The sequence below is a fragment of the Paramormyrops kingsleyae genome, chromosome 3, assembly GCF_048594095.1.
Source record: "Paramormyrops kingsleyae isolate MSU_618 chromosome 3, PKINGS_0.4, whole genome shotgun sequence".
NCBI classification, from domain to species: domain Eukaryota; kingdom Metazoa; phylum Chordata; class Actinopteri; order Osteoglossiformes; family Mormyridae; genus Paramormyrops; species Paramormyrops kingsleyae.
In genome coordinates, this window is record NC_132799.1 from 27,325,898 (window position 1) to 27,347,905 (window position 22,008).

The 22,008-nt window shown below is 48.2% G+C and overlaps 1 protein-coding gene across 2 annotated transcripts in view; it reads left to right on the forward strand.

Annotated features, from left to right (window-relative positions):
• Positions 1-20,696, forward strand: part of tmcc3 (transmembrane and coiled-coil domain family 3) — a 36,688-nt gene extending 15,992 nt beyond the window's left edge. Inside the window, exons 1-4 of one of the 2 annotated variants that reach the window (XM_023812681.2) lie at positions 1,566-1,785; positions 15,403-16,361; positions 17,304-17,439; positions 17,921-20,696. In XM_023812681.2, the coding sequence (XP_023668449.1) occupies positions 1,711-1,785; positions 15,403-16,361; positions 17,304-17,439; positions 17,921-18,226 (1,476 nt within the window). In that variant the 5' untranslated portion in view covers positions 1,566-1,710 and the 3' untranslated portion in view covers positions 18,227-20,696. Of the gene's footprint in view, positions 1-1,565; positions 1,786-15,402; positions 16,362-17,303; positions 17,440-17,920 lie in introns of those variants that run through there. The other variant, XM_023812682.2, reaches the window with a different exon arrangement.
• The last annotated feature ends 1,312 nt before the right edge of the window (positions 20,697-22,008 follow it).

Genomic DNA, 22,008 nt, shown 5'->3' on the forward strand with positions numbered 1-22,008 from the left:
ACAATGCATCAAAGTTATTGGATTTCCAAGTGAGACCTTTAAAATTTAACAGTGCAATGAAATATTTCTTAAAATATTGATGATGTGTCTTGCTCTAGTGAGCTGTTATGAAGTGTTGGGTGTCTGCTGCATTGATTGCTCTTGACAGATCTGTTTGACATGCAGGTCACAGCGTGTGAATCGGGAGAGCTTTTTAATCACGTGTGGAGGATGGTGGCTTGTGGGGTAGGGTTAAAGCCTCACACCTTCCCAGCTGGGGGTATGAGAGCTGACCCTGTTTGTTGGCAAGTGTGTTTGCACGTTCCTTCTGCGCTTGCGTGGATCTCCTCCCCTCCTCCAAAGACCTGCTGTAGATGATTTGATGTCTGAGTATCACAGGTGGTCATAATAATCAAGGCAGATTTAGCTGATTAACAAATGCCTTTGGTAGGGAGATAATAAACAATGCATTTGATGTTTTGTTGGTTTGCAGCGCTGTTCCAGAGATGTTACTCACTCAGTATTCCGGCTCCGGGTCACGCAACCCAGTTCACCTGTAGCACAGACTCTAACCACTTTTGTACTTCATTATTGCCACATTAGTTTCAGGGTTACTGCGCAGAACAAGTGCTGCGCTGGGGGGCAGAGAGACTGAGAAGGACATCTTCTTTGGATGATGGGTGAGCCGTAAGTGACCCAGCAGGTGAGACGCCTTTGTGATTCATGGTAATTACTTTCAGGAAAATTAGCCCTAGTTAAACAGCTGTCTCATTGCACAGGATGGGAGAGAGTCGTTGTTAAATGACAGGTGATCTTGTCATTAACCACCAGGCTTACTGGTACTGGTTACCAGAAGCCCCACTAACATTTACTAGTACATTCATGACCTTTATTTGTTATTGTACAGAGCGTAAATATTATTCTTTGTAGAATTCCCCAAAATCCCCCAAAAACAAAGGTTATGTAACCTACAGCAACTACATAAAGGAATAAAAAATCCCAAATGATTTTCCTGTATTATTCTTAAAGTGGGGACATTCCACTTATTCAGAAGATAATAGTCATATTTCACAGAAAATTTTTCAGGTAGCCCTGGTAATCACCATATATACAAGTGCTGTCTAATTATGTTGTATGTTATCACAACACATACATGTGCAGCGCCTTGGGACAACTCAGTTGTGAATGGCGCTGTATGAAAAGAAATGGAATTGAATATAGTGTGTGAAACGCAAGAAAACGTGGTGGCTTTCCGTTAAAGTTGCTGTTTTGGTTTATCCGGTAAGAGCTGCGGTTCAATTTCATACTCCAGGGTGGGAACTGGACAAACTAGTTGGGTGAACTTTCTAGGAAAATTACCTGTCAGATTCCTCTGGCTGAAGTACAGCAGAGGGTGAGCGTGATGCGGGTGGGGGGTGGGGCAAGATGGTGTGCTCTCCAAAGCAACTAAATATATATATATATATATATATATAAACGATTCTCTTGCAAAACATAAATAACATGAAAAGTCCTGAGTATTTCGTATATCCGTGTACGTCTCCCAGGTAACAGTATCGTTGCCGGTGCCCGGCGCTGTGATACCCCGGCGGGGCGCAGGAAGGGTTAAGTGCTCCTCCCCAGCCCTCGGTAGGCAGGGTTTACACGCACGTCGTGCCTCTCGGAGCCGGAGGGAGGGCGGCTGGCGTTCAGAAGCTCGGTCCGTGTGGAGATGAGCCGGGCTGCGGGACTATGCCCAGCACCGGAGGCGCCGCGGATGAAAGTTTCGACGCGGGGAGACTGAGCCATAACAGCGCGGGCGAAATGGTAACCGTCCGGGCAGAAACTCTCCGCTTGCTGACAGCTACAGTTACTGTGATTAAAATTCAGTTCCTTCCTTTCCACGCCGTTTCTGCATGACTGCGCGTATATTTGCATAACTGGCGCGTATGTTCTAGTCATGACTGCTGCTTGATAGGATTGTTTAACTCATTGCTAGTTGCTGGTTATGTTTATTTTATATATTTTTTGTAGTTTCTTTTCTTGTAGTTTTAGAAGAACTAACGAAATCGATTAAAATCACAATACGATTTCGTAACCCTTAATGTGGGGATGCGTATTAACATATTCATGTCCATACATTTGCAAATAGGCGTGAATAATTTTGTCCCAATTTTATGATGGCGGTGGTTTTGTTATAAAGGAGTCGCTCTTGGCAGCCTAATTTTCATTTCAGCTGGCGATTTTCTCAGTCTCTTTTCTAATATTACAGTTGCAGTACTTATAAGACATTCATTCCCTTAATGTCACAGTCTGTCTGCAGCCTTTTAACGCTGGTTATGCAAGCAAAAAGTGTGTCAGCTCTTGTTGAGTCACCCGATACCGTGTGCGCTCATACGGAGAGCCGAGCTGTTTTTCAAAGAAAGAAAGAAAGAAAGCACCCACCGTATCCACATTTGATTGTTATTTTAATGATGGCTAGGGAGAAGTTTTTAATCTCCTTCCTCTGCGTGTCAGTCCATCTAGACTAGATCTTTTAGTGCTTCTAAAAGTGTTAGATATTTTCCAGTCCCACCGTTCCACGTTTATTGTTTTATTATCTCAGTATGACTATAGCTATTGTTTCAGTGTCAAAGGCAGCAGCCTTGTCGGCATCATCTCGGATACTTAGCCGGAGGACGTAAAAGGACGGAGAAAGCGCCTCTGTTTTGAGCAACTCGTTTCACTTCCTTAAAAAAATGTTGCCGACCGCTTGGTCACAGCGGTATTAAAACACTGAGCACTGTGTACTTTTATCTGGCTGTGCACGAAGCTTTAATTCCATTGTTTCAGCGTTTCCTCCCCGGGCTGAGCAGCAGCCCTCAGTCCGGTCATTTAAGGCAGGCTCCACTTTCTGAACCCGCGTTTATTGAAATGGGTGTTTTCGGGGGCTCGGGCTTCTCTGTGGGCCCCGGGGTGATGAAAAAAATCCGCAGGAGTTTGGTTAATTATTGTTCTTAATTTGAGCCTTTGGAGGCTGACCAACCATGCGTTTGTAAGCCTCAAGTTACATGCTTTACTGTGTGTGTGTGTGTGTGGAGGGGGCACAGTCTCTTATCTGTTCAGCCATTTATATCTCTTTGGTCAAGTCTTTTTTTTTCTTCTTTATACAAAGCATGTCCAGAATGACAGATGCTCAGATATCTTTGCTCTAGATACTGCTGCTTTGTGTTTTACCATGAAACAATGCAGAGAGATATTGTGTCAGGACTCTGCCATCACTTAAATGGATTCAGTGCACAGCCTCGCAGTGCACAGCCTCGCAGTGCACAGCCTCGCAGTGAGACCGCGTGCCGTTTTCACACTTGCCCCTGACTGTGTAAAACTCAACCCTTAGGGGACGGTGGCACTTCACGACTTGGGCTCTTAGCAGTTAGTTTTAGCCCCCTTGGGGGGAGGCTGAAGCTGAGGCTGATCCCGAGAGTGCTCGAGCCAGCTTGGTGACAGTGCCATCTTACTGAAGCTGGGACTCGATTGGATGTCACTTGCCTGGATGTGTGGCAAGTTCTCTTGTAAATGACCATAACTGTTAAAGACAAATAATGCATAAATAACAGCCCTGCTTTGGGTCTATTGGGGTTTCTCTGTTTTTTGGCTAATTGTGTAGAACATATTGCAAATAGGTCGGCGGGGAGGGGGGGGTGGGGTCTATCCCAGGGAACACAGGGCAACTTATCTAGGATAACAGTCCATCATTGGGCACTAACACATAGAGGGTGAATGGGTTGATGAATACTGGAAATGGGAATGCCCAGTGTGCAGATTATTAAACACAGTCAGTTAAAATACACTGAAATGTGGCATCAACCGCCAGTAGCACAGACTACAGATTCCCGCAATCTGTTTTGCGTGTTGTAGCTGTCAGCCTTGTGGTCTGTAGACCCCTGCAGCCTGTTATTTACTGCCCATCACTGGCGGTGCTTGAAAATAAATAAAAACCCCTCAAAGACCACAAACGATCCCTCTGCCATGTCCTGGAATCAGGCGGTATTTTCTGAGAATTGAGTCACAATAGTCTCCTTTTGTACGCGCCGTCGTCTTGCCAAACTGGTTCTGTTGTGGTTCAGGGTCAGAACTCGGGGGACCTTCCTGAAGGTTGTACCCTCCAGCGGGCCCTGTCAGTAAGGTGTGGCCCCTTTTGTCGACAGGTTAGGCCCGTGGTGACCATTTACAGACGGTGTCATTGCACTCTTCTGTTGTCATGGCGACCCAAGGAATCCTGCACCCATTCCATATTGCATGAATGATGCTTTTGTCTTACACGCGGCCGAGTTTCCCCCCTCGCCGCTCGGCCAGGGTCGTCGTCAGTCCGGCTGATTGCGGGGTAGAATCTTCACCACCACAACCCGTGTCTCAATGTCACGTTATCGGGGACCATCTCGCTGAAGCTGCCCAGATACAGAAACGTGTGAGACCAAGCCAAGGGAGAAGAAGCTACACGACCACAGTGATGTTTATCAAAACCTTTGTGGGGGGGGGGTGTCCACTTTCTGGCTGCGTGACTTCTGCTCTTCTGACAGTCTGTTTTGTTTTCGATTTAGCCTCTAATAAATAACTGGAGTGATTTTTGCCCCCTCTTAGAGTACAGATGTGTGCAGGTTTGCCAGTGGCATGTGTGGGACCTTGTCATGTGATTTGGGGGGTGAGAATGAGAGCAGTCAGGGAGGGAGGGAGGGGGGGGGGCACTGTTCCAGGCCCCTGGGGATTATAGTGAGATGTCATGTGAGATGCGTGAGTCTGACTGATGCTAATTCTCTTTTTTTCACTCTTTTTCTCTCACACATACACACACACTCACACACAAGCAAACACACACTGACCCATGTAGTTCACATATTCATATCTTTATAGGGACTCTCCCTTCATTTCTATGTATGTGACTTGCCTACCTTGTTAAATGTGTTTTTGTAAAGTTTCCTTGAGTGTATGAAAGGCACTATATAAATAAAACTTTATCTTATTATTATTATTATTATTATTATTATTATTATTATTAATCCCAAGAATGACAACAATAACCCCTACCCAGGCCTACCCTTAACCATAAGTAACCAAACAAAGACTGGAGAAGGATAATGCCACAGTTCTTATCTGTCGCATGTACAGTATGGTAGAGACATCCACAGAATGAAATGCTTGCAGTGTGGCACAAATGATCGATCACACATACAACATACACGCATAGCACATGGATTAAAAAAAAAGGGGGGGGGGGGGTAGTTAACGTGTAAAATAAAATAAGATGAGTAGGGTTACAGTGCTCAGCACTGTTGCCTCATACCACTGTCCCCACCATGTCTCCATGTATAGGAATAAGCCAGGAATGAATAAGCCAGATCTTGCAAAAGTCATGTGGAAGATCAGCTAGCAGCGTGGATTACTAGACGAGGCCGTCACGAATGTGTGAACTTATCTGACACCTGCAACAACAAAACTCTAGGTTCAGATCTATAATAAAATAAATATGGGCAGTGAACCGTATTTTAACGCGAGTGGACTGCTATCTGTTCTTTGGTTATTAGCCAAGCAGGAAATGAGACGGGTGAGAAGCACCAGATGCGGTTAATGTAATCAGGCAGTGGGCATTTGCAGATGAACCCTGCAGATGAACTGCACTGGAAGCGGTCAGGGTAATGCTATTAACCGCACGGGGCGAGGTAGGGACCCCGGGGTCAGTCCGCGCACGGCTGGTCTGATTGCTGCTGCAGTCCACAAAACAGCAGCTTGCACTTGCTAATTCACCTAATTTATTGCCGCCCCTTAAATACCAATCCATGCTAATAACCCAGTTGCTATTAATATCGGTTGCATCACATGGGTGCCGAAGCCGTTTTACACCACAGCGGGATTATGGGTCGCCTCTGTAAGACTTCCGTGTTTTCGCCGGTGTGTCGCTGCTCGGTCCCGACAGCTGGAAATGCCAAAATCTGAGAAGGCATCAAGTCTGCTTGACGAGCTGCGTATTGCTCGTCTCTCCTTGGTTTTAACTATTCAGCGAGTCAAAATTCCTGGCGCTAACGTTAGGAAGCCTTTAATCTTTCCTTTTAGGAAACAAGAGTTTGGTGGAAGAGTATTAATTGGCACAGAGATTTCATTTTATTCTGCCTTTTTGCGGGAGTCCTCTCATCCAGCCTTGGCGTCTTGCCTCAAGGTGAATAGCTGACTGATGTTTTATGTGCCAACATGTGGACCTGATGCTTCTGGAAACAAGGTGATGAGTCACAGAGCAGCTCTGAAGCTAGAACACTGGTCAGGTGGTTAAGACCAACCAATCTCTGAGTTTGACTGAATGGCGGTGATCCACAGTAATTGAGGTTACCATGTTTAGAATTTGGCATGTTGTAATTTAGGGTTTGGGACTAATATCCTTTAATGGGCTAATGGCCTGACGCAAATGAGGCTTGATGTATGAGTTGCAGTGATGTGTTCCAGTGTCCGACCCCGTGACAGTTCTGCATTCTAGCTTTCAGTGAGCGAGTGCTTTTCATCCGCACATGGAGCTGCATGGGATCAGCCTGGAATTTCCTGCTCGGAAATGGCCTGGAAGTGAGCACTGCCTGGCACGGCCGGGTTGGGAAGAGTCAGCAGACGGATAGGAGAATACGACAGGAGGGGCGCTGACTGCTGTTTGAGACAGTCACATGTTCGCCTGCAATGGGGCCTTGCTCAAGGTGGCAACGGGGATATGATAAATCTGCTGGCCATGGGATTAAAGCCAACAACCTCCTGGGCATGGGTACAGATCCCTAACCCGCTTAGTCAGACACAAACTGAGTTACTGAGTAAAAGCTGAGCTCTCCGTTCTTTCCATTGGACACGCTGAACTGCAGCCTTAAGGAGGGATTAGCATGAGCGTTCGACAGCGACAGGCAGTCACTGCCTAATACCCGTCAAGCTAGCAGCATTAGCGTGAGAATTAGCTGCTCGCTGTGGGTACGACTGCACCGATAGGAGGGTTCGTCTGTCTCCCCCTCGCCATGAGATTCGCTCATCCCCAACTTCGCCAGCCGGTTTCCGTAAAGCCTGACCGTTCTGGGGAGGATGTGATGTTATTAACAAATTCGCAAAAAAGGGACATTGACCACAGTTGGCATCATGTGGCCCCCTGGCCAACCCTCCTCCTCTCTTCCCCGCTGTTCTTGTTCAGAGCCGCTTCCTCTCCAGGCGATGCCGTCGTCACCTGAGCCGTTACCCTGAAGGGCTCCGGTAGAAAGGGGCCGGACTGGTTTTCGTCCATCTCTGCGCAGCATAATTAGTGTTTCACTTTATGCTCCCTGTAATCACCCTGTCTCGCTCCCGTTCTGCCAGCTGGTGGCCAAGGGTGGGCAGCAGTGACCGTGCAGGAGGGCCCTGGGCTCACCGTGTCTCGCTGTCCCGCTCAGGTAAAACGCAGCCAGCGTGAGGCGATATAGAGCGATTTTAGATAGCCAGCTGAGGAGCATATGGATGAATTGCGGAATGGGTTTTAAATGCCACTTATGAGTTCAGTCACATGTAAACACATGGATGGGCTCCACGGCCACGGCAGCAGCTGCGAGGTACGTCGTGTTGTTATGCTCGCTCTAGTTCTGGAGTGTTTTATCTCTCTGAAGTCGTCCTCGTCCTGGTGTAATTGGCATCTGAGAGGTGTGCTGTGGCCTTTGCTTTCCCCGCATGTCGTATATTTTCATTCGGGGGGAGGGGAGTCTGTTTCTGCTCTCAGATAATGGTGATAGTGGGGTGCTAGCGATGCGATGGCCACCTCTCGCTGGGATATCGACCCACAAACCAGCACACCAGCATTTCCCTGGTGTGACTGTGATGCAGATGGACAATTTACAGGGTAATTAAACACCCGACACACATGCCTGTATTTTTCACAGTTTACCTCATTAGAATACAAATCCCTATAGGTGTAATTTTTTTCTAATTGTTATTCATTTATCACACATAGACTTTGGTTTTAATTTGGTTGTGCGCTCTGGGCGTCGTTGGTTTTGTGTTGAGGAAACGCAGAGTCCAGCCATGAGGACGGCGACGTGCCTGTGCATGTGAGCCGGCAGCCGTGGGTGGGGGGTTTGTGTGTGTTTATCATCCAAACAAGTAAAACTGTTTTAGTCATAACAGCTGGTCAGAGACACCTGTGTGGCGTCAGCCAGCTGTCTAGCTAATTGTGGGGTGGGGTTGCGGGGGGGATTCTTGGCAGGCATGACGTGGTTGTTGATGTCATTTTAGCCTCTTGTTCAGCACGTATCAGTTATCAACGTTCACTGTTCTGCTGATGTGTTATAGCTTTCATTTTTGATACTGACTCACACTACTCTATCTGCCGCACCCTATTCTCAGCTGGGTCGGCATCTCGCCCATCTTTCATGCGTCGGCTGCCTCTCCACGACTTTGGATTGTTCTTCCTGGACACACATCAGTGCGCTAAGCTGCAGCTGCCCAGCACCGTGTATCCGACTCCAACCCTGGACTTCAACATAGCAGATCCCGTGCATGTGGAGCTCAGCTTCTCGTACACATGCCATCATCTCTTCCTTTGGTGCTCGTTTGCGTTCCTGCAATGTTGATGAACGTTTTGAACATTAATGAGTCTGCATAGGTCAGAGTGTGAAATACCCTGGGGTGTCATCTGCATAAAAGGACAGCAGGTGGCTGATTTGGAGTTAATTTAGACATGATTCTCATAGCCGGACAGTTGGGGGCGCGTTCTCCTCTTGCCGTGCTGGGACCTTGCACTGAAACCGTTGGGGAAGCGTCTCTAGTTCACATGTTCGGTGTATTTTGCTCTCCCTCCTCTGCTCTCCCGTCCTCTAGAGGGAGCCCACGCGTTCCCGCCTCGTGTCTTTCTGTGGGTGCGTCGTGGGAGGACGCACGGCTTAAGCATCTGCGGGCGTGTGCATGCTGAAAACTCATCTGTCAATTAGCTGCAAACATGCTGTGGTGGGCTCCCCGGGTTAATGCGGAGATCGGGTCTGTCATGGAGAGTATGGACAGGAAGTGAGTTTTTTTTTTTTTTTTTCTCCTCGACATTGTTGCTCTCTCCTGCTGCCGTGGGGTACAATTCTGCTGCCTCATGCAGGAATGTGGACCCTCACTGACTGCATTCCCGTGGGACGCATGTTCCCAGACAGGCCAGTCCGAGCCGGTCCACATGAGTGGCGATATGCTTTGCATTACAGAAGCATGCAGACATTTTACTGTTCATGCTCTCTGTTTACTATCCAGGAAATTCCTTTCCTGCTGACAGTCTGCAGATACCGTTGCCTCCTTGTGTAACTGTACATCCCGTCTGTTTTTGGCTCTGTGTTGGGTGTCATGCATCACTTTGCTCTCGTCACATGATTTTGTTTTCTTTTTTTCCCTTTTATGGCTGAAGACTGTTTGTTTTCATTTGAAAAAGAGACTGAATACTAAATTTGCGTCTCGTTCCCTGGTCATGAGATTCTGCATGTTTCCCCCCTCCCCCCCCAAGTCCCTTCTCCCTTATCTTATTGATACCTAACCAGCTAAGTCTTTGCTGTTCGCGTGATCTTTCGATGTGCAGTATTTTTGTTTCAGGAACACCACCGCTGTTACATAATGGTACTTTTTTCCCCTTATCCTGCTGTTAGTGCACTGGCGTGAAGGATTAAGCTTTGTCCCTAATTTTGTCGTCGAGAGACGACTGGGCTGAGCAGTGACTCTGACCCAGGGGCCGGTCGCCTGTGGGTGAGACCTCTCCCCCCCCTTCCCCAACCTTGTTTCAGTGTGCTTTTCCCTAAGCATGGCGGCTTGGGAGGGGGGCGGCAGTGGAGAGAGAGAGGGAATGTCAGAATGTGCGAGGATGAACTTTTAGAGCAAACACTGTCAGGATAATTGTTTCTGCCCAGCTGAGAATTAAGGGGTCGTGTTGAACCTGTGTGAGGTGGCTCCAGGGGTGTGGCTGTGTGTGCGTGAGTATAAATGAGATCACAAGGAGGTCCGGTGGGCCGATTCATCTCTGTGTCCGTCACCAAAGCTCTGTTTGTCTGACTGTAACCTAAGCCATGCAGGTTCTGATTGGACGCGTTTGTTTCATTCGGGCAGTTTCACGGGCACCTCAGTCAATTGTAGTCAGGCAGATTAGCGGTAGCCTAAAACTGTCCTCAGTTGCAGCTGGAGTTGGTTGCAAAATGGGAGTCTTTTCAGAACCTCCTGCAAACACTTACGGCGCGTAACACTTACGGCGCGTAACACTTACGGCGCGTAACACTTACGGCGCGTAACAGCTGGGTTGGTTAAGAGACATAAAAGTGGGGCTGATTTGGGGGGGTGAAGTGTGCGGCAGGGTCAGTAATATGAGGAAAGGAATGCAGCAAGTCAAGCTTGTCCAATCGCGACACCTTCTTAGGGTCAAATAATATCCGTAATAAAAGGCCCATGTACACGATCCAAGCTGTAGGTAATATAATCTCCTTCCATTGTTCTGGTTTAAGACATCAGACAGTAGGATGTGGTGTAATTCTCAGGCCTTTTAATGAGAATCTGATTATGCCACACATTTTTATTTTAAGTCCTAGTGAAAAATGTTCTGTTGTGTAGTGTGGTGGTGGCTTGAGAGGGACAAGCTGGCCTTTGTGTGCCCGTCTGGAACGTAGTGAACCGGCAATCTGTCTGGGCTCAGTGAGGCGTTTTCCATGGGAAGGCAGAGCTGCAGTACAGTGGGAGGGGCTATGGAATACACAGCCAATCAGTGCTTGTTTACACTGTGGGTGAATCATGTGAACACGCCCTCAAACACACACACACACACACATGTTTACGTTTGTTTCAGTGGGACTTTCCACTGACTCCCTGACTGACCTCTTTTGAACAAAACAAACAACAGGCAAAGTTTGTTTGTTTAGTTAGTTTTAGTTTTGTTTGAAGTTTGTCTCGTCTAAGTACAGATCTCTGCGTAGATGTGTGATGTTCTCGGCCCCGTTTCCGTGGTCAGGTATCACCCGGGAGAAGCCATGCTGACCGGACCGGATCTGCACGCTGCCTTTCGAAGTGGCACCGTCACCTCATTTGAGCCCGGTGCTAATTGCTTCATGGCTGCAGCCCCGGCCCACGCGTCGACTGCTGGGCAGGAGCCCAGGAGGGAGGGGGTGGAGAGGCTGGCATCAGGATGGTCAGATGGTGCTGAAACTCAGGGGGCGAATTAAATGTGAATGGCATTAAATGTGGTTAAAAGGTAGGGCCAGGAAAATATGGAGATGAAGTGTGTCTTGGCATTAGAAAAAGCTCTACAGCGACCACAGGTGGAGTTTAAGTATCTTTCAGAATCACAAGGAGGCCAACTAAGATAACAACTAGATGAATTGTGTGGTGTTAGGGCCCTGTGTGGTGTTAGGGCCCTGGGGAATACAGACAGCTCAGATGGAGGTGGAGAGAATGATGAGGGCATGGCGCTTTGGCTCCTCGTGAAGTTAGCAGACAGCTGGAAGCAAGAGAGCGTAAAAGAGCACATTGAGTGAGGGATAGTGAAGCTGGTGCCTGGAGCCAAGTGTGGAAGGTGACAGGGCTGGAGCTCCCCTGCTCCCCGACACCGCTCAGCCCTCCACCGTCCCCAAAACAGCCCCGTGAGAGGAAATTTAGTCTCAGGGCAGATTCGCTGCCGTTAATTTCACCCAAACGAGTCACCGACTCGCCACAGTCCTGCTGCATGGCCACTGTTACTGGAGACTGATGTGTTGGCTGTAGTATGAGTACAGTAGGTCTCAGGCTAGCTTGTGCCACCCTGCAACTTAGGGGGGAGTACCCTGGGAGGGGGGAGTACCCTTGGAGGGGGGAGTACCCTGGGCTGCATGCTTAACAGCCTTAACTGCTGGCATTTGTGTTTGACACTTCTCTCCAAATCGACATAAACCTGAGGCAGATATTACATCACAGGCATACAGCTGTGCAGGATCCACCTTGGTGTAAGAGCAGCTAGGGTGAACTTCCCGGCAGGGATCGGGAGCAAAGGCGAGTTCACACCAGGCCAAGAGCTAGACGATGTTATGAAACATCATGAAAAGTTACCGGGAGAGCTGCTGAAATCGCACTCGTCTCATCAGCGCTATTGGAAGTGTCTGCGGAAACCGACCTTGGCACCGGGACATGTTCTGCACTTAACCCGTTTGGATGTCGCCTTGCCCCTGGTCGGCCCCTTCCGCTTGGCGAGCAGGCAGTGATGTTCTTGGCCATTGTCCAACCAGACAATGAAGTCTATTTATTGGCATGAACAGGAAAAGAAGAATTCAGGTTGTCCGTCTGTGACCTGTTCATGCTCATCGCCAAACAGAGATCAAAGTTTTCCTTCCTTGGGAATGGCACGCGGTTACAGCAGAATGTAACGCTGACTGGATAGTCATCTGGCGGCAGCCTGCAGCTCATACCGCGTGTGACACGTAACGCTTCTTCTTCAGAGCTGTTATGTGCTGTAACCGTGAAAGCGTTTGGCTTCTCTCACACCTCCCGGCTGTTTTGTTTCCCCGCAGCTGTGCCGCCCGTCACACTTATTTGCAAAAAGTGTATCCGGATCAGATTATGAAGACAGATTATGGATCAGATTATGAAGATTCATACACGCAGGTGATGCCGTGACATCATTGCTCTACGAGGCATGCTGTCACACTCTGTTGCTTGGTTACAGGGACGTACAGCCATGGGTACTTCTGTTCATGATGCACGCACACACACACACACACACGCACAGTGACTCCTCACTCCACCCTCCCCAAATCCTGCTCCCTTTAGCTCTCCTGGCTTCCATTCCAGGCTAGACTAATCCTAACCCTAACCCTAACCCTCCCTCTCAAAATTAACAACTCGCCACAGTGAAACAGAAACTGCCACCACAGATAAGTCTCAATTTAGCAGGCATATGCTCCTCCTTACTGCACAAATGGCCTTTAATTGTTATTTTTTTACATCCCTGCGTTGCCCCTGGCCGACGGCGTAGACGATTAATTAGGTCCTATTAGCAGAGCGAGTTGATATTATTTTTTAGATGTAAAATAGATGGATGGTGGAATATTTAAACAGATTGAGTTATGACTCTTGACCTATCTAACTTAGTCGGTTAAACTGAGCCCAGAGTGTAGGGGGGTGGGGGGGCAGCTTCGCATGGAAGCTGATAGCGGGGATGTATGGGTTGGCCCGTCACGGTTCACTTGCTGGCTGTGTTTTCCCCCGTTCTGTTCTCTCTGTCTAAACCCCCCCCCCCCGCCCCACCCCAGACACCTTCGCATCACAGCTGTGGGGTCGTGAATTCAGCTTCCTGGAAAGGCACGAATGCACCCGCATTCTCACACACTCACATTCACCACCAACTTTTAAAACCTTTCGTCAAACCGTCTGCAGTCGCCGTCTCTCTCCAGTCCAGCACCAGTCCAGTCCCAGGCACTGGAACCCCTTCCCAGCCCAGTGTACATCCATGCCCCAGATGGCCTTGGTTAGCCGTCTCACTAACCTCTTCGCTAACGGTCTTCCCAGCGGACCTTGTGGATGTTTCACTTTCTCCGTAGAGCAGCGACTGTGAGTTTGCAGCGGAGAACACTGCGGTCATGGCAACGTCTTTACAATGAAGAGCTTTTGAGGCGTTTGTGTGCTTCAGCATCTGTGGCCTGGATAGTGGCTGTTCCTCAGACTGGTCTGTCACCATCGGGCAGCATTTTCTAATTTTCTGGGTATTTTATGCCTCCGGTTTTCAAAATGAAACATTCTTTGAATTTTGAGAGGGAGGGTTTCAAAATGTTCTATTGAACACACTTCTCTAAGGTAGATGGGGGGGAGGGGGATGTTCAGTCCGTCCTCACGTGCACAGTCGGCATCTGTGAAAGCGGTCACACTCCCAGAATCGCCCATCTGTGTTTTCACGCAGCAGAAACACGGATAACCACGGTCGGCAGACAGCCATTATTGGCAGCCTCTGATTAAATCGACCGTTTAACGCGCACACGCGTGCACCCCTCCCCCCTGGGCCCGTCGATCTCCCCCGGAATGCGGCTTCACCCGGCGGCGTTGCCATGGCAGGAGCGCGTTCCCACGAGAGAGCCGCACAAGCTCCGCCGTGCTCCGGTGTTTACGTTTACGCTTGTTTGTTTGGCGGGCGGGAGGGGCTCCCCCACTGAGCGATTCGCGCCGCAACACAAACAGCGTGTGCTGCAAATAGCAGACAAGGAGCAGTGACACGGGGGGAGGGGGGGTATCCAGGGCAAGCAGCACCGGGCGTGTTAGACGTGAAAGTATTATATATTATTAAAGGCCAAGCACCAATAAACTGTGGGCTTACACTCAAATTGTACAGTATATGTTAATAATTCATACTGGGACTGTGTCTGGCTCAGGGGGTTAGAATGCTCTGCCTGTGATTGGAAGGTTGCTGGTTCAAATCCCAGGATCAGCAGAATGATGTTGCCATTAAATCCCTGACCAAGGCCCTTAATCCTCAAATGCTCCAGGAACTAACCCTGCTTTTTCATGAAGTACATAGCTAATGGTAAAAGTGTCTGCTAAATTAATGCAGTGTGGTGCAGTGGTGTCAGATGCAGTGGTGTGGAGTACAGAGGATACATTGCTTAGCACTGTAAGCTTAGGCCCTCAGTGTTGGGGGTTAGAAGGTGTCGTATTCTTGCCAGGTTGTGTAGGGTTTCTCCCGCAGTCCAGAAACACTAAATTCACATTAAACTGGCCCGAATGTGAGTGTTTAACTGTGATGGACTGGCATCCCGCTGCCTCAGGCTCTGTGAATCCTGGGAGGGACTCCAGCCTCACCTTGACCCTGATGGAAGGGTGGACTTGGCTGATGCGTTTATCTTAAGGCAAAATGTTGCAGAGAGATCTACTGACCTGGCCCAGACACCATCTGCATTGACCAGGAGAAGATCGAGGATAGTGTGCAGTTTGTGTCCGTAACTTTCTGAAAGTGAGAAACGAAAGTTTGTCATTTTTGGAGAAAATGCCTTGTGTTTCATGACCTTAAGGAATGGGGTCTCACTGACTGCGCTGAATGGGGTCTCACTGACTGCGCTGAATGGGGTCTCACTGACTGCGCTCAATGGGGTCTCACTGACTGTTTCACGGTTTGAAGCCGGTCGAGGGCAACATGAAGATGTGGATTATTTGTTCTGGATTGTTCTAGCTTTGTGGTGGGTTTTTTTTCCCTACATGTCTGGCCTAGATAAATGGTTATGTGCTTGAGAAGGTCAGATAAGACAAAACACCCTTGCCGTATGTTTTCAAACATTTTGTTGCTGTGGCTCTCAAAGGTCTGTGGACCTGGTGCTTCTGGTGGCATTTGTCCGGTTTTCTTGGTACTCTGTGTATTTCTTGACAGATCAATTAGGTTCTAGTGTTCACAGTGTTACTATTGGCTGCTTGGCGATTTGCTATGGTTCTTCAGCGTGATCCTGAATCTTTTTCCTCTTCCGGCAGGCGGATCGGAGCACCGATGGAAATGTCCTCAGCATCCCAGTGCCAATACGGCGGGGGGGTTCAGAGACTAACCTGGACCTGGACTCCACCGATGGGACGGGCCTGGGGCTGGACTTTCACAAAGGCCGTCTGGACATTGACAACCTGCAGCAGAAGATCCTGAAGGTGACGGAGCAGATCAAGATCGAACAGACGGCCCGCGAGGACAATGTGGCCGAGTATCTGAAGCTGATCGGCAATGCCGACAAGCAGCAGCTGTCGCGCATCAAGCAGGTCTTCGAAAAGAAGAACCAGAAGTCTGCGCAGACCATTGCTCAGCTGCAGAAGAAGCTGGAACAGTACCACAAAAAGATGAGGGACAATGAGGTGAATGGCTCCTCCAAGCATAGTGCATCCAAGGAGTCGTCCAAAGAAACGTCTAAGGAACCGAAGGAGATCTTCAAGGACAGCTTGAAGGACAGTCTGAAGGATGTGAGTGGCAGTGGGAGACACCCTTCTGTGGATAAGGTGAAGACCATTGGCCCCGGCGTCTCGCTCTCCCCACCCTTCTTCTTCAACAAGTCGCGGGAATTCGCCAACCTGATCCGCAACAAGTTCGGCAGTGCGGACAACATCGCTCACCTCAAGAGCACCATGGACACCTCACCCTCCTTTCACCAGGAAGTCAGCGGGCGTTCTCTGAGTGGCAGCGCCACCATCGTGGCCAAGCCCAAGTACCCCAGCGACGACGAGTGCTCCTCGGGCACGTCTGTGTCCGCTGACAGCAACGGAAACCCAACCCCTGGCCCGGATGACTCTGGATCACTTGAGGCCCAGAGCAAGCTGACTCTGATCCTAGAGGATGTGAGGGATATCCGTGATGCTCAGAACAACCTAGGCAAAGGCATGGAGAGCCTGAAGGAGCAGTTTAAGAGAGACTATGACTATGTCGTGCAGACACTGCAGGAGGAGCGATACAGGTGAGGTGATCTCTTGTTTATGACCTTGGAAACAAGCTATTGATCTTGCATGATTTCCCATTTGTACGCGTAGAAGCAAAATGTCCTCATCTTAACAAGCTGGTGAAAGGAATGATAATGAATCTCTTTTAGGATCTGGGTAGGACTCATTCACATTCTTATTCACATCACTCACTGCATTCCATCTGGATTGATTCATCTCTCAAGTGTTTAATAAGGTTTTTACACATCAGCAGTCTCTTCAGCGACCAGCTCTTCTTAAACGTGCTCGTGGACACACAGAGATACCCCGAAGCCTGTTTCGGCGCGCTTTCTGTAGCGTGTCATGTTCTTCCAGTTTCCATATGTTGGGACATGATTGGTTCTGACGTGTTGCCATGGTGAATGGCGGCCAACCAGAATCCCACTGTGGGTTCACTGAGGTTGGGTATTTCACTTGGCCTGAAGTAAAATTTGTCCTGAAGGTTGCGATTATGTGGGACTAAAAGCTTTACATTTATCAGCATCAGTGTTGTGGATAATTAGATGTTTTGCTGAAGTTCTCATCAGCTGGTCCAGGAGGCCTTTTATGGCAGATGGAAGTAACTTAGATATGATGAATGACTTGATTGCTGTACAAATTCAGCTCCTGCGTAGGACAGTGAAAGAACACACGTCATACTCTATAAATCTGCACTTCTGAGCTGAATTTTGTTCCGAACAGCCTGATGATGAGTCTTGATTTTGGCAGGGTTCAGGAGGAAGGTGATTCAGGTTGACCTGGTTGACCTGGCAAGACCCAGAGACGTCGTGAGTCCAGGCCAGGCAGAAAGCACTAGAGAAATGGAGCGTGGGTGTGAAAAATGACCTAGATGGCTAAAGGGCACTGGGAAGTCTGCTCTTGGATGATGGCAATAATGGACCCATAAGATTCATGTCTCTTCATCCATCTCTCCCTCCCAGGTTTGAGAGGCTGGAGTGCCAGCTGAATGACCTGACTGAACTCCACCAGCACGAAACCAGCAACCTGAAGCAGGAGCTGGCTAGCATCGAGGAGAAGGTGGCTTACCAGGCCTACGAGAGGGCGAGGGACATCCAGGTACCTCCACGGTCAAGGCTGGGTCCTTCACCGTTCAGCCGTTTCAAATTCAGCGAAGCAGAAAATTGCTTCCCGTCCCACCAAAACATGATGAGTTTTTAGTAAATCAATAAACAATAAAGCCGTGTTTCCCAACCCGGTTCTCGGGGACCCACGGACAGTCCACGTTTTTGCTCCCTCCCAGCTCCTTAGACCAAAAATTTGGACTGTCTGTGGGTCTCCGAGGATCGGATTGGGAAACACTGCAATAAGAAGTTTGAAAAATGCAGGACACATTTAGAACAGAACGTACAAGCAGTTCTTCCTGTTCAGCGCTACTTCCCTCTCTTGTCTCTCTTCCCCTTTGTCACTCTCTCTCTCTCTCTCCCCCTCCCTCTCCCCCCTCCCTTTGTCCCTTCCTCACTTTTTCCTTTCCTCCCTGCCCTTCGGTACATCTCTGACTTCTGGAATGAACTGACCACCCTCTCCATCTGCCCACCAGGAGGTGCTGGAGTCCTGCCAGACACGCATCTCCAAGCTGGAGCTGCAACAGCAGCAGCAGCAGCAGACGGTGCAGCTGGAGAACGCGGACGCCAAGGTGCTGCTGGGGAAATGCATCAACATCATGCTGGCGCTGGTTACCATGGTGCTGGTGTGCGTCTCCACCGTGGCCAAGTTCACGGCCCCCCTGACACGCAGCCGGCTGCACCTCGTGGGCACCTTCTTCGCTGTGTCGCTGCTGGCGCTCTTTTGGAAGAACTGGGAGCACTTGCAGTGTGCCTTCGAGCGCATGCTGCTGCCCAGCTGATCGGAGGGGCGGAGCCACCTGGGGGAATGTCAGGGGATTGGCCGAGAAACCATCTCCCATATCGTGGGGATTGGTCAAGATTTTTTTCTCATTTCCTTCACTCGAACCTTGGTCTCCTTCCCCAGAAAGATCCATAGTCTCTTTGGAATTCTTTGGGCTTGTGCACCCAGCAGAACATTCCGTGGTTTGCAGGATGAAAAACTAGTGATGCTCTTGTGTTTAGACGTTGACTGTTCATTCGTTGGATGGGAAGACTGGACTTTTCACCTCACTGTACCTGTGTGTGTAACATATGTCTCTCAGCCTGTCTTGCCATACTCACTTGTGTAGATTTCACTGTGCAGCAAACTCATCAATTTTAATTTTTCAGATCATACACTGTTGTATTGGATTAAGAAGTGCAATATTTGTGTTTGAGTGGCAATGGTATAACGTGTGTGCGCATATGACAGTTACTTAACGTGATTAAGAACCATGGCGGAGAATCCTGCCAGGGTCACATCAGCTCTGTATAAGAACTACATTCCCCAAGAAACGAGGAATACATTTCCACACACTGCAGCAGATGAGCACCACTGCAGCAAATGTGCACTCATTGCTTTTGTTGGAAGGAAAATGAACATTGGCCACTACTGGAGTGTAACAGAGGTTTTCAAAGGAATTGAAGATGGTTGACTTTCTGTGAGGGGGGTTAAAGGTCGTTGACTTTTTGTGAGGGGGTTAAAGGTCGTTGACTTTTTGTGGGCGGTGGCTGTATGGCCTGGATCCTGTGGATTTAATTTGATACCCTTATATTTTATAGGTTAACAAATTAGTTGTGTTCCTAGAAGTTCGCACTGTTCTTAGACACAACTGAATCCTACATTTTTTGTTCTGCAATGTTTCCTTCCTCACCTGTGGGTGGAAAACTTTTAACAGCTAGCTTTAGAACCTCAGTGACTTGGTGGCATTACACTGTGTTTCCATAGGAGGGCGCCACTGAGGTGGTCACAGCTGCTGTCGGTACCTAGGGCTCTGGTGGGGTGTCAAGGCTGACCAAACTGTCAGTTGGGGTTTAGAATGGTTTAGAGATTCGTCATCAATTTGTACATAAAAAAAAATTTCAAGTTGAACATTAAAAGTTAAACACATTGATGCTGTTTTCAGTATCTATTGTGGATATTCTGAGAATGTGGATTTGTTCCAGATTTTGGAAAACCAGTTCAGATGTATATTTTTGGAAATGTTTGTTTAGAGACTGAGCAGGACAGTGAGTCTGTGTATATTTAAATAGACTTTGACCCGTATGATGGAGGCCTTTGAATGTCACCAAGGTCGCAGCTGTAACGTTACCGTGACGTCAGTTTCAGAGGATGGAAACACACTAAATAAGTACACTAACTCTATTGAATTTACTGCCTATTCTTGTTGTCGAGTCCATCAGCCGCAGTAAATACCAAACCGAATCTATTTTTATAGGCATGATCCTCACGGCGTTTGAAGCTACGAATTGCGTGGCCTTATTGAGGCGCTGCGCCGTCACTTGGCTTCTGTCGCATGCTGCTCGCACTCAGCTGGCTGTCCTGCGCAGGATCCACCCGCCGGCAGTGATGAAGCTTATGAGCATGCACACTTGTCCGTCGGGGTTAAAATGAAGACATAAAATCGCAGCTGAAAGGGAAGCGGTGGTTTGCGTGGTTGGTATTCCAGTCATGCTTCATGCTGCCACCAGATTAACTTCGCTCCTGCTTCTCTGCCTACTTTATCTTCAGTGTTTTAGGTCTTTATCCCGCGTCTCTTAAAGCGGAGAAAAGAGAAACTCACCTGCATCCTGTAGGGACAGCAGCTTAATGCATTGAGGAAATTATTGTGAGTTTCAGTCGCCTTGTCCCTACAGTTTGTCATTTGTTTAATTCCCCTAAAGCCAAAAGCTGTGAATACTGTGCCCCCCCGGTGGCTGAGTGCACACCCCCCCTCCCCATTCCACATGCTCACCTCCATGTCGCATCACTGTGACCTCTTGTTCTTACTTGGCTCAAAGCATTGTGGGATATTTCAGGTCAGCGACAGACCGGTCCTTAACAAGCGCCGTTCCCACTGTGCTGGGTCTCCACAACACCATGGAGGTCCATTGATAGTGTTCTCCATTGATGGGCAGACTGGTCTGTCCTGGCCGGACTGGTAATCTGTGACATCAATAGCCACAGCTTTGATTTAGCAACCTTGTGATGGTGTATGACAGTAACAGCATATAAACATTAGAGGAGGACTTTACACAGACTTGGGTTCACTTTTTACACCCTATGGTTTCTTCTTTTGTAATGTATTTTTTATGGTAGACATTTGGGTCATGTTTGGTGTGGCCCACTTAATATCGTTCTATGGTAATTTATCACCTGATCTTCTGGAAAATACTTTGTATGACACTGGAGAACCACTTGGTCGGTTTCTGAAATACTTTTTTAATAAATAAAATCTCTTTGTTTTTTAAGCTTTGCTTTTCCCCCCCTTTCCATCATATGACACTGACATTGTTGCCCGGGGACCTTGAACTGTTCCATAGGCATAATTTGTGACTTCTGGCCCGTCTAATGGTGCCCCCTGAGAAATGCGTAATTTACTCCGTCCACTGAAAAAACGTGAATAGATTCTAGTGGTCCTGTCCTTCAAATGCCTGGGCTGCCCTGGCTTGTCTGATCATTAGCGTTGCCTTGACAAGTTAAAGGCATCTTAGGTATTTCCCAACATCAAGAAATGTCATGTGTGATACATTGGTGAAGAACTATAATTAGTTTTACGTTTACACACAAAGTGAGAACACAGATAATACATTTTATTTTCATTTAGCATCATATTGAGTTTTTCTCTAGAAAACTTGTAGTCGGTGTGGCCGAAACAAATTATCACCATTTATAACTTGAACGAAATCGTCAAGTTATTATGCTGAATTATAGTGCGTGTATCGCTTCACTCTTTCGAAAATCTTTATTTTGTCGCCCCCTGGTGGATTTAAGTGGGTGCTGCGGCACTGTCGGAACAACTTTGCTGCGGTCTCACTTAGACTCAATGTCCCATCCTTAAATCTCAGTATAAATTTGATAAATGGGCAGAGCAGTTGACAGCATGCAGTAATATATTCGGAATGTATTTTAAAAGTTTGAAAAATTCTGCCTGCCTCGCTTGCACGACACTTTGAACAAAAGCGCCCGCAGAATATGAATAAATGTAAACGTATTAATCCATCTGTTGTACTGTATGCAAATTGCAGGCAAATGCTTAATCGCTTATAAATGATCACACTCAGAACTTTGATCCACTTATGCTGAGTATGGGTTAATATTAGCAATATTTTTCTGACCTGTTGAAGTATCACTGACTACTTTGAATTATCCACAGAACAGACTGGCTGTTGATTTAGAAATTCCCTCTTTACGCATCGCTGTCGATTCGCGGTCTGCGTTAGCGGTGGGTGGTGGACGGTGCCCTGTAGGGACCCCTCCAGCACTGGGCTGACTGGGGAATGAGGCACTATGACTAAGGCTGGGCGTCCGCTCAGCGCGGCGGCTTTACCCTGAGGACGTGCCGCTGCAAACGCCGGTTGGACCAGAACGCCAGCATTGGGGACGTTCTGGAGGACAACAGCTTTGTTGAACTTGGTAAAGGATGTAACTGGCCGAACTAGTATTATCACTTGGTAAATATTTATTATCAATCGTGTTTGCATATATCATCAGCCGACTGAGATGCTCTCAATCTTCCTGGTGTTATGAAATGCTCTTTTTACAGTTCTTGACGGGGATTTT